The following is a 13,673-nucleotide window of genomic DNA, read 5'->3' on the forward strand; positions in this document are numbered from 1 at the left end:
ATTAGGGAGCCGAAAGCGTCACTTCGGAGAGTATGTAGTGGGAGTCCCACCAAAACGGCAGGTTTTTGTATCACGGCTTGCCCCTGACCTTACACCCAATGATATAACCGCTTTTATACAATACAAAGGCTTAAAAGTGGAAAAATTTAACTTTTCCTACGCCAGGGAGATATCTTCAAGATAAGCGTCTCCCGCCTCAATTTGAAACCATTTGTTCCGCCAAGTTTTGGCCGCAGCATTGGGTGGTTAAAGAGTTTAAGGCTAAGAAAAAGAATAGGCCCCCCATAATTCTTCCTAGTAGTCAAACCAGTGTTTCATCTTTAACCTCATCTTCCACCTCAACTTCTACCCATCCAAAAAACTAACTTCCTCTCTTTTAGTTACCTACCAGAATGCTAGAGGTTTGCGTAGTAAGCTTAAGCTCAGCACTCTTTTTCTTGAGAGTCTCGCATTCTCGTCCCATGTAATAGCGACGATTAACAACCACAAATTTATTAGGTAACTTGCATTTGCATACGGATGTCGTTTACACTGATTTCAGTAAAGCATTCGATTCTGTAAACCATTCCCTTCTAGCACAAACATTTGACCTTTTAGGGTTTCTGCCTTATCTTTTGAGATTGATTTCTAACTACCTTCGTTCTAGGTCTCAGAGAGTCCTTCAACAACTCCTTCTCTTCACCTATTAAGGTAACTTCTGGAGTACCACAGGGCAGCCATCTAGGCCCACTACTTTTCACACTCTTTATTAATGACCTGCCTTCAGTATTAACAAACTCTCGAGTACTCATGTATGCGGATGATGTTAAAATGTGCGTCCAGAATAAGGACATTTCATTTCACTCTCGCTTGCAATCCGAACTCAATAACTTTCAGTCATGGTGTTGTGCAAATGTGTTACACATAAATGCCTCGAAATGCAAAGTAATGAGATTTCATCGCTCCAGCCCCTTTTTGGCTCCTTATAGCCTCTGAGGTGGTTCTCTTGAGAGAATTACTTTGGTTGATGATCTTGGTGTTAAACTATACCCAAAGTTAAAGTTTTCTGAACACATTTCTACCATGGTAAAAAGGGCCATGGTCGTGCTTGTGTTTATAAAGAGGTGGTCACAGGAATTTGACGACCCCTATTTAACGAAGACTCTCTATATCTCGCTTGTTCGTCCGATTTTAGAGTACGGCTCTTGTGTATGGTGCCCCCAGTACAAAGTACACCAGGACCGTATAGAATCAGTCCAGAAAAACTTTTTTCTCTGCGTGGCCTTAACTGGGAAGCAGGTGTGAGACTGCCATCTTACCCTCGTAGATTGCTTTTAATAAGCCTTCCAACCTTAGCTAGTCGTAGAAAAATGCTTGGGGTGATTTTTATGGACAACCTGATCAAGGGTGACGTAAATAGTCCCGACTTGTTGAGCCGCATAAACTTTACGATTCCTACTAGATCTACTAGAAACTTTATTCCTTTGTTCCTACCGCTTTGTAGATCAAATTATTCCTTGCACGAACCATTTAGGGTCCTATGCTCGGAATTAAATTCCCTCTACCATATAATATCCACCACTAATTCCCTTCCTCTTCTTAAATCACTAATACTAACATACCTTTCCCGTAATTAGTACAATTACTTATCTTACTTATCTTAGCTAAGTTCCTTGCACGAACCATTTAAGGTCCTATGCTCGGACTTCAATTCCCTCTACCATATAATATCCACCACTAATTCCCTTCCTCTTCTTAAATCACTAATACTCTTCCGTAATTAGTACAATTTCTTAGTTATCTTAGCTAGCTATCTTCTTATCTATGTTTAGCTCCTTGAGATGTGTTTAGCTCTAATTTTCGACGAATTTTAGTCTAAAACCTACCTTTCCTGCATGCTCGCGATCGGTTCGGTAAAACGCGTCGCGCGTCATGCGGCAGCGCCCCTCGGTCGGTTGGTCGGGAGGAGGGGCTGCGTTTCTGCCTGGGTTCCGCGCGTAACAGGCATCGGCTTGGTGTCGCATGGGCCACTTGATGATGATGCAGTCATTGCATATCAACGTCCAGACATACGCGTAGAGCGTTGGAGCACAATTTCCGAATTGGGAACCTTCCCCGAGACGATATTTAGGATTTCTGTTTTAACTTCTCGCGGACTTCCTCTACAAATCCTCCTCCAGTCATCAAATCATCGACATAGAAATTGGAATTCAACACTTCCGAGCCAATTGGGTATGCAGTCTTCTCTTCTTCGGGCAATTGGAGCATACCACGAATTGCAAGATATGAAGCCGGCTTGGTTAAATATGTGTTCCATAACCTTGTCGAGTTTGAACGTCTTCAAATCCTCGTGAGGCGAGTATCTCCATAAGATGCACTTAAGGTAAATGTCCGGCTCGGGTTACTCGAACACACGTGTACATCTTGCAAATGTCGTCAGTCAGCGCAAAACCTTATGGCAGATCCATCGAACACGACCCGCAGTTTAATGGCCGTGCTGTCCTCGTTAAACATGAAATAGAGTCGTAGGAAATAGCGACAACTACTGAGCAGTTCCGATTACACCAACGACATAACGTTAAGCTCTTGGTACTCTGTGGGAGCTACCAACGCGACGTTGCTGGTACTGTATTCAGAGACTTGGGACTGCAAGTTGAGTCCCACAGTATAGCCCACCGATGCAAAACTAGAATCCCCAAGACCCGATACTGCGGCCGACGACATAGCCTTTATATATATATAAATATACTAGCTATACCCGGCCACGTTTCACTGTGGCACATTGTGGTTGCATGGATGAGAAGTGAGTCGAATAACACGTTCAACATACATTTATTTTTGCAATAATTGGAGTGTATAAAATACACAATATTACATTCCCGTTTCCGGCATCTTCAGTTGATCGACTCCCAATCCGTCTCCCGCTACGCATATAGATGCTTCATATTATTATCTCTCCTACTGATTCCCGTTCTTCCTCATTCATATTTGAAAACCATCTTCTTGTGCAGTTCTTTATTAATCTATATACATATATTAATGACGATAATACTCACACAAAATAATTTTTAACGAGAATGAACGTGCGAGTCGCTCTTGGGGACGCGACTCTACTTATACCCGTACTCAGTCAGTATATACATTTTTGAGCATTTGATTTTTTAGAATTAAAAAAAATTTTACATTTTACATTTTTTTTTGCTACATCTGTTATCTACATCTACTATATATATTCTACATCTAACATGTAGATTATATAGATTATAGACGTACTATTTCGATACTACATATCCAATAGAGGGCGCTCGCGTACATAACGAGGCAGAGTGTGCGAGCGAGAAAGAGAATGAGTAACGGATCTCCTGCTGTTTGAGGCGGGGGAAGCAACTGAAAATGTATTTCTTTATTTTGGCTGTAAATATAAATTTCCGATCTGATTAAGATTTGGCATCTGGTAGATATGGTCATTCTCTACGATACTGCGTTTTTAGTTTTATCGTATCTTTAAAAATGTGCCTGCCACAGATTTTCGACATGTTAGATGTAGAATATACATAATATATGTATATGTATATAACAGATGTAGCAAAAAAATGTAAAATGTAAAATTTTTTTTTTAATGCTAAAATTCAAAAAAATCATATGTTCAAAAATGTAAATACTGACTAAGTACGGGTATAAGTAGAGTCGCGTCTTTAGAAGCTCTAAATTCCTTCTCGTTTTCTTTGCCCTCTACCTGAAAATCTGTAGTTGTGTGTGTGCGTACGTTTCCTTGATTTACACTGCGCAAAATAAAAGCAAAATTTTCGTAAAATATTTTTTTTAGTTAAAAAAAAGTTATAATGTGCATAACCGAACATAAACGCAATCCGAAGTTTTTTTTAAGTCAATTTAGAGCAGGGGTCGGCACACAGAAAACAACAGACACGAAGTCAAATACGTTACTTATTTCTCTGCCGCTGCGAAAGCCGAAGAATTGTGCAAAGGGCACACGAATGCTTCTCTGCCGCTGAGGCAAGCGGGCAGAATATGAAGCCGTTTGTGCATAGGCCGAAGCATGTTTCTCTGCCGCGACGTCAGCAGAGCAGAATTTTCTCTGCTGGTACGTCATCAGGCAGAATAACGAAACCACACGAAGTCTTTACGCTGTACGTGTGCCGACTGCGCTGCCCGAAATTTTTTCCTATGCACAGTGCATACGACGCTGCCGACCTCTGATTTAGAGATATGAGAACTAAACTTGCTAATATTAATCCGCAGTGCTCTGACTCAGTTTCTAGTGATACTGAAGGGTCATGAGTACACTGTGATTCTATGAATCATGAGGATTCATGCAGGTCTCTAGCATATATGGGCAGAAAGGTCCACCACGCGAGAATTTATGAAAAGTCAATAAAATAAAATAAACCGATTTCCTAATAGTTTTTGCAGAAAATTATTTTCTAAATTTATTGAAATGTAATTGTATTACTTGATTGATACGTAATTTCATTAACGTTGATGTGAAAACCTATTAAAATAAGGAAAAGTTCAAGTTTTTGGTATTTTTCTAGACAGGTTTTCTTTTACTATTATCTCCAAGAAAAAAGACAAAAGTTTCTCTTAAAGTCTTTCTAACATATTGAAATACCTAACAAATTATCAGAACATTTTTCCAACCTCGGCAAGGTATATTTTTTGGCTTTTATTATCGCGGCATTTGGTAACGTCACGTCCGTAACGTTCGTCAGATGCCGCCGAATTATAGAAATAAAAACAGGGGAAGTTTTTATATTTAATAACTTTGAAAATGAACACTAAATATTTCATATAGTACATGCATACATTTGTATACGGATAGGCCTAATCAATTCGCAGAGTTTTGTACCCATTTTGTACCCCAACCTCGAAAACCACTTCTGTTTTATGTAACGCAATTTTAGGTCATAATCGAGCGTACGGTTTTAAAGATACAAGCCGTACGCACGATTATTGCCATTTTTTTTTGGTGAAAAATTCAACAAGAATATAATCCCTTCTTAAAATTTGACTATATTTTTCAACAATTTGTCGTACGAATGTAACGTAACGCCAGATAGGAACTGCCCTTATACATATACGCTACTATTAAAAATAATAAGCACAGAGGCATTGCTTATTTTTTATGAGATATCTCGAATGTTTTTGAATGCATGACTGCCAATTGTTTATATTTTTAAAGATTACAGTTTTGCCAAACATGTAAATCAACGAGAATTAACTTGCGAGTCGCTTCTTTGCATGCGACTCTACTTTTATACCCGTACTACTCAGTCAGTATATATATTTGTGAGCTTATGATTTATGTAGAATTTTAAAATATTTTACATTATACATTATATACATTATACAATTATACATCTTCTCTGCGAAAGGTCGCGCAGTGCATAGGGCCGAGTGCGAGCGAAAAAGAGAATAATTAGCGGTATAATAAACTGTGAATATATTAACTAAAAAATCATCGTCTCTTTAATAACCTCTCAAAACAATGCTTCTGAAAAAGCTCAATAGCTCAACTGTGTGTTTTATGGGTATATCAAATAGCTGGATCAATAGAGCGCGATTTCGAATCAGCATAAAAATCGGTGTGTAGCACTTCTAAATTCCTATTGCTTTTGCATTCCATCTTCTTGTTTTACATGACTTAAGAAAAATTCCCATACAAACTGCTGCACAAAAAAATGTTATTTTTTTTTGAAAATCGGGTAATACAAAACTTTATTTGCAACCTTACCATTATTATAGCCAGAGTTAATAAATTTGCTTGCAGTTGCTAATCGCATCCCTTCCAGCGCTGCATCTGCTCATTCCCGCTCAGTGTGTGTGCACTCTTCCGGAGGAGATGTATAACATTGTATACATTGTAGATGTAGATGACAGACTAAAATTTACTACTATTAGACTAACATATATATATCTATATTTTTTATTTCAGGGAGCAGGCTTTTTAAGTTTTAACAACATAAGCCAGGACCAATATTCAAACGTTTTAGATGAAGCAGTGAACTTGTTTTGGAAGGCTTTGGAATGTGAGACACAGGAGAAAGTAATTTGCTGTACTTTAGAGATGTTTGCCTTATGGACTCAAAAGTTACGAAATGAGCTTCCCAGTGTTATTATTAATATCTTTAAAACTGGCATTCATCAAAAAAACACAAATCAGATCATACGACAAAGTTATCTAGAATGGCTTCTTCTATCTATACAAAATACTACGGCTAACAATCATATTTCCATTGTCCCAGATCTTATTTCCTTGTATACTAAAGCCTTGAGTAATGCTTCCCAACTATGTCACGTATCAGAAGCAGCCTGTATTGCCTGTATTCTTTTGATATTGGAGAAGCCTACCGAGAACTACAGCCACTTTTGGTCAACGGTTTTTGATATGAACAAACAATATTTCTTCAATGAAAAGTTTATTGCAACAGCACCAACTGAGACGCTGTGTCATATTTCGTTAATGGCGAAAACGCTGCTTTTATCATATTCCGAAAAAATTAAATATCAGTTTGGCCCATTAATCCGGACGTTAGTTTATAATTTGTGTAGCAATTCGCTTAAAGTGAGAAATTTTACAATAATACAGGTAACGAAAATCATTAGATCCCCTAAAGGTGTCGACTTTGTTAAATTAGCGCTCTGTGAATTTGGTAAACGCATTAATACAGTAAGCATTCAAAATGAGGGCGAGAATTTTATTGACCAGTTTGGAATCCCAACACAAGCATACGTAGACACATTACAAGTTTTGACTGACTTACAGAATATTAGTTATGAAGACTCTGTCGAGGTTTCTATGCAATTACTTATTATTTCTCACCATCCGGCAATCGTATTGAATAATCCCTTCTTTTGGGAAACCTCCATATATAATAATTTTCAGCTCAAAGCAGAAAATTTAATTTCATATAAGCAAAATGACATTGTTGATGAATATATCGAAAATTTTAAAGTTTGTGCGTCCTACGAAAATACCATATCAACATTGGTTCGCCTTAGTCCTGACCTTATTGTTCCCATCATTATACTGCATTTTAAAAAGTATCTTCTTGATCCGCTAAATTATGATGTTACTAATGAGGAATACTTAACATATATGACACCAGATGGAGAATTATATGATAAAACTGTAATACCACATGCAGACTTACAATATGCTACAACGCGTGTCAAACGAGAAAATAAAGTTTACAGCTATAAAGAACAGTTAGAAGAGATTGAGCTTCGTCGCGAAATGGATGAAAAACGACAAAAAGAGGGAAAATCTAAGACAACTAAACTAACCCAAAAGCAAGAGGAACAAATTAAAAATCAAACAGAAAAAGAACTACGTATCAAGTTACGTGTTAAAAATTTAAAGGAAAAACTGCTTTGTACAATATGTTTACTTAAAGCTTCAATTTGTGGAAATGGAAAGCATGTTGCTTTATATTTTTACACTTTTTTAAATGATATCTTAAAAGCCACGGGAAGCCCACTTAGCGCGGAAGCTCTGACTGAACTTTATATATCCTTGCATAACATTTGTTTTAAAAATCAGCCAAATCTTTCCCGGGATATTGCGATTGCGACAGTTAAACTTCAAAAACCTTCGTGTAATTTAAAAGATGAATATAGTTCTATAAATTTACACAAATCTATCGAAGACATTATGTCTGCTCTGGAAGACCATACACATTCAAAACATTTGGACTCCTCATCATTTTCGTATGCCTTTGAATTTCTTCGCCGAGCATTATTATATTTGAAGTGCGACTCAAATAACAAACTCATTTCTATTGGCATTCAAATTATCGGTATTCACGCGCAAGTACGAGATGAATCTTCAGATTGTGAACCAAAGTTTTTGCCTAGACTGGGTATGTTTGAAATATTACTTAATATATTTCCAAATAATAAAGTTCAAGCCCAAACGGCCTGTGCTATTTTAGAAGTTGCAAAATCTTCAACGGGAAGTATTCTTTGTGCTAGCCCGGATAACCATATAATTATGGTATTTTTAGAAGCTTTGCAGTGTAATATAGACTCTGTAAGAAACGTCGCATTGCATGCATTGAAAATAATGATAGAAGCCATTGTTAATTATTTAAAAGTTCAAAATGACCTTCAACAAGAAATTATTGTTAGGCTTTGGATTGCAAAATTCGATGTAGCAGGTGAAAATAGAGATCTGGCTGTTAGTGTCTGGGATATGGCCAACTTACCTCTCCCAGGGTTTAGCGAAATTATTTGTAATATCACACACTCTGAACTATGTATCCAAAAGTCAGCTGCAGAATCATTAATACCACTTATAAAAACTGACGAAACTTTAGTTCAATATGGAATTAAGAAATTGTTAGACATTTACAATGAAAAGCTTTCACTTATACCTCCTGTAGTGGATCAATTTGACCGTGAAATCGAGCCAGCTACAGACCAATGGAAACCACGAAGAGGTGTTGCGTTTGCATTTTCCCAAATGGCTCCTTATTTATCTGTTGAAAACATAAATTTCATTATGCATTTCATGGTTTCCCAGGGTCTTGGAGATCGTGAGGATATCGTACACAAGGAAATGTTAGCAGCTGCATTAAAGATAGTTGACATACATGGTAAAGAGACAATTGTAAGCCTATTACCTGTATTCGAAGAATTTCTTGATAAAGCACCGAAATCTCAGAGCTATGATAACATTCGTCAAGCTGTCGTAATTTTAATGGGATCCCTAGCTCGACACTTGGAAAAGGAGGATAAACGAATTGATCCAATTGTTAAACGGTTGCTAACTGCACTGTCTACCCCTTCCCAACAAGTACAAGAAGCGGTTTCAAATTGTTTACCTCATCTAATTCCTTCTGTAAAAGATGAAGCTCCAATTATGATTAAAAAGCTTTTACATTCACTAGCAAAGTCTGATAAATATGGTGAAAGACGTGGCGCAGCATATGGTATCGCCGGTATTGTGAAAGGACTCGGAATTTTATCACTGAAGCAACTGGATATAATGTCAAAACTAACAGCTTACATACAAGAAAAAAAAAATTACAGGTCGCGAGAAGGAGCTTTGTTTGCTTTCGAAGTACTATGTACGACCCTAGGTCGCTTGTTTGAACCGTATATTGTCCATGTTTTACCACATTTGTTGCAATGCTTTGGCGACTCATCCCAATACGTCAGACAAGCGGCGGATGACACTGCTAAAGTAGTGATGGGAAAGCTTTCAGCTCATGGAGTAAAACTAGTACTACCATCACTTTTAGATGCTCTTGACGAAGATTCCTGGAGAACAAAGACAGCCTCTGTAGAGTTATTAGGTGCAATGGCATTTTGTGCTCCGAAACAGCTTTCATCTTGCTTGCCTAGTATAGTCCCGAAGTTAATAGAAGTTCTGGGTGACTCTCACACAAAAGTACAAGAGTCCGGTGCGGAAGCTCTTAAAGTTATAGGATCGGTTATTAAAAATCCGGAAATTCAAGAAATTGTTCCTATTTTATTGAAGGCTTTAGAGGATCCGTCTAATAATACTTCAGCATGCTTACAATGTTTACTAAAGACTAAATTTGTGCATTTCATTGACGCCCCCTCATTAGCCCTTATTATGCCTGTGGTTCAAAGAGCTTTTATGGACAGATCCACAGAAACAAGAAAAATGGCAGCACAAATAATTGGAAATATGTATTCGCTTACAGATCAAAAAGACTTGGCACCATACCTACCAAGTATAATTCCTGGCCTGAAGTCATCTTTGTTAGATCCAGTTCCGGAAGTGAGAGCTGTATCTGCTCGAGCACTTGGTGCCATGGTTAAGGGGATGGGCGAAACATCATTTGAAAATTTATTACCATGGCTAATGCAAACTTTAACATCAGAGTCAAGTAGTGTGGATCGTAGTGGTGCAGCACAAGGACTCTCTGAAGTAGTTGGTGGGCTTGGTGTCGAAAAGATGCATAAACTTATGCCAGAAATAATTTCTACTGCGGAAAGAGTTGATATTGCTCCACACGTAAAGGATGGATATATAATGATGTTTATATATATGCCTGGCGCGTTTCCTGAGGAATTTACTCCCTATATCGGACAAATAATCAATCCAATTCTAAAAGCATTAGCTGATGAGAGTGAATATGTACGTGAGACAGCCCTAAAAGCAGGCCAGAGAATTGTCAATTTATATGCAGAAACAGCTGTAGCGCTTCTTCTCCCTGAGCTTGAAAAGGGGTTATTTGATGATAACTGGCGAATAAGATATAGCTCAGTTCAGTTATTAGGCGATTTACTGTATCGCATATCTGGCGTATCTGGAAAAATGACTACCGAAACTGCTAGCGAAGATGATAATTTTGGAACTGAGCATTCACACACAGCTATTATTCGTTTTTTGGGTGACGAGCGGCGAAATAGAGTATTGTCTGGACTTTATATGGGACGCAGCGATGTTTCCTTAATGGTTCGGCAAGCTGCGTTGCATGTGTGGAAAATAGTTGTAACGAATACTCCAAGAACTCTTCGTGAGATTCTTCCTACCCTATTTGGTTTACTACTAGGGTGTTTAGCCAGCACTAGTTATGACAAAAGACAAGTAGCTGCTCGAACTTTAGGAGATTTAGTAAGAAAACTTGGCGAAAGAGTTTTACCTGAAATCATACCAATTCTTGAAAATGGATTAAACTCTGATCACCCGGATCAACGGCAGGGTGTCTGCATTGGCTTATCGGAAATAATGGCATCCACATCAAAAGAAATGGTGCTTACATTTGTACACAGCTTGGTCCCAACAGTACGTAAAGCCTTATCCGATCCTCTACCAGAAGTTCGAGAAGCAGCTGCAAAAACATTTGAATCTTTACATAGCACAGTTGGATCCCGAGCTCTAGATGATATTTTGCCTTTCATGCTTGAAGGTCTATCCCATCCAGATCCTCTCATTGCGGAGAACACTTTAGATGGACTGAGACAAGTAATGTCTATTAAATCAAAAGTAGTATTACCTTACCTAGTTCCCCAATTAACTTCTCCTCCAGTTAATACAAAAGCTTTATCTATTCTCGTATCTGTAGCTGGTGACGCATTAACGAAATACTTGCCGAAAATATTATCAGCATTATTAGATGCTTTATCAGAATCGTATGGTTCTGCACATGAACAACAGGAATTAGATTATTGTCAAACTGTCATATTATCAGTAATTGATGAAGTTGGTATAAGAACAATAATGGATACCTTACTAATTTCAGCAAACTCGGATGATCTTCGTACTCGAAAGTCTTCGGCAAGTTTGCTTTCTGCATTCTGCATTCACTCACCAGGAGACTATTCACAATACATTCCCCAACTCTTACGTTCCCTACTTAGGCTAATGGCTGATCACGATAAAGACATATTACAAAAATCATGGGAAGCTTTAAATGCTGTAATTAAGGGACTTAATTCGGCACAACAAATAGCTCACGTATCTGATGTTCGCCAAGCAGTTAGGTTTGCTGCAAGTGAATTAAAAGAGTCTGAGTTACCAGGATTTTGTTTACCAAAAGGCATAACTCCATTGCTGCCTGTTTTTCGGGAAGCAATTTTAAATGGCTTGCCAGAAGAAAAAGAAAATGCAGCTCAAGGGCTGGGTGAAGTTATTTACCTTACTAGTGCACAATCCCTACAACCATCTGTAGTACATATAACCGGACCATTGATTCGAATACTGGGTGATCGGTTTAATGCAGCGGTCAAAGCGGCAGTTTTAGAAACATTAGCCATTTTGCTGAACAAAGTCGGTGTTATATTAAAACAGTTCTTACCACAGCTTCAAACCACTTTTCTCAAAGCATTGCATGATCAAAACAGAAACGTCAGGATGAAAGCTGGTAAGGCTCTATCGGAGCTAGTGGCAATCCACTCTAGAGCAGATCCTTTGTTTAACGAAATTCACAATGGTATAAAAAATACCGATGATTCTGCTGTCAGGGAAACAATGTTGTATGCTCTTCGTAATATTGTGAGTCCGTCAGGAGACAAAATGTCTGAGCTAATAAGGAAACAAATATTTGCCACCTTATTAACCATGGTTGGTCATCAAGAAGATATTACTCGAAATGCTGTTGGTGGGTGCTTAGGAGCTATGTTGAAGTATATGCCGGCTGCACAAATTGACGATATATTAAATAATTTAATACTTACAAACAATACAGACGACATGTTAATTAAACATGGGCACACAGTTATCTTGTTTGTTGCTTTGAAGGAATGCCCTAATGAAGTTCTCACATCAAACTTAAATGAAAAAATAAAGAAAAATATTTTGGGAAATATTGTATCAGAGAAAGTGCCAATTGCTAGTAATGCTATTAGAGCTGCCACTTATCTTTTGGAGCACACTCTTGTTAATAAAAGTGAGCTTCCTACAACCATTATAGTGGCACTAGCCAGAGCTATGAATCATTCTAGTAATGACGTGAAACAATTGGTTGCTAAGAGTTGTACACACCTTTCAAAAAATTTAACAGCAGAACAAATTGGGGTAGACGTTTTAAAATATTTGGTTCCTATGCTGGTAAATGGCACGAAAGAAAAAAATGGTTACGTCAAATCTAATTCAGAGTTAGCGCTTATTTCCATTTTAAGACTAAGGACCGACGACACAACATATTCAAGAATATCAGAAATCTTAGAATCGGGAGCAAAAGATTCATTAAGCGAAGTGGTAACAAAAGTTTTAAAACGGTCTGCAGCGCTATCGGTAGTAAAGGAGGAAGACTTAGACGACACCTTGCAAACATAATTTCAACACAAATCGTACACTTAGCATAATCAAATATTAAATATAATAAATAGTCTCAAAATAGCTATAAATATTGCAATTTTTAAATACTTTTTGTAAACAGTAATAAAGATTTGTATATTATTCCGTTTGCTTATTATTTAAAAATTTAAGTATAATCGTTTTTCCCAAGGTAATGAAAATCGGTCAGAGGTTGGTTGAAGTTTATATTTATTGAGCTATTGAGCTTCTTAGATCGCTAAATATTTTTCAATAAAAACACAATTTGTTGGATTATATGATTTTAGTGGGTTCGCTTTATTTGCCGTGCAAGGCGACTGTGCTAATGACATGCTAGAATTACAAACTGTAGGACCCAAATGTTTAAAAATTGTAACGAACCATGGCTCTAGCCATGTCTCGTCACAAACAACGGAATGACAACGGATCTACGCCGTTCGGGAGCAACCATCAAACTGATATACGCAGAGACTCTCCTCACAAATAGCGGTGCGTCAGTACCCCGGAAAATACAATAGTCTTAAGCAATGCACGCAATTATTAAAATTAAGAACTCTCGATCAACAATTCTACCCATTCTGCATTATTTCGCAATCAGCCGAAAATGCTCGGTCACTCACCTCCTGGCGATCTTACGCAACCATTCGGCCTCAGATCATCGACTTACCAATCAACTTTCGCGATGCAGAGTTAGCCAAAACTCATTTTTGAAACCAAACACCCAACTGCAGCCCGCACCTTCCGGGATGCAGTCTCAGCAAAACCAGACCCACTAAAATTGTCAACGAAGCACCAAGCTTCGACCTAGTTGCCACACCCCACAATTATTTTTATCCAATAACCTTAAGATAGCAATAAGAAACTATTTCCGGATCTCAGGTGCGATCGCCAGCTGCATAAAAGGGCCAAGATCGGACGAAAG

At 37.9% G+C, this 13,673-nt stretch overlaps 1 protein-coding gene across 1 annotated transcript in view; it reads left to right on the forward strand.

Annotated features, from left to right (window-relative positions):
• Positions 1-12,874, forward strand: part of LOC111076189 (eIF-2-alpha kinase activator GCN1) — a 43,152-nt gene extending 30,278 nt beyond the window's left edge. The window contains exon 4 of the mRNA XM_022369870.2: positions 5,933-12,874. Coding sequence (XP_022225562.1) covers positions 5,933-12,751 — 6,819 coding nt within the window. The 3' untranslated portion in view covers positions 12,752-12,874. The remainder of the gene's footprint in view (positions 1-5,932) is intronic.
• The last annotated feature ends 799 nt before the right edge of the window (positions 12,875-13,673 follow it).

This window comes from Drosophila obscura, unplaced genomic scaffold, assembly GCF_018151105.1.
Source record: "Drosophila obscura isolate BZ-5 IFL unplaced genomic scaffold, ASM1815110v1 contig_36, whole genome shotgun sequence".
Classification (NCBI taxonomy): domain Eukaryota; kingdom Metazoa; phylum Arthropoda; class Insecta; order Diptera; family Drosophilidae; genus Drosophila; species Drosophila obscura.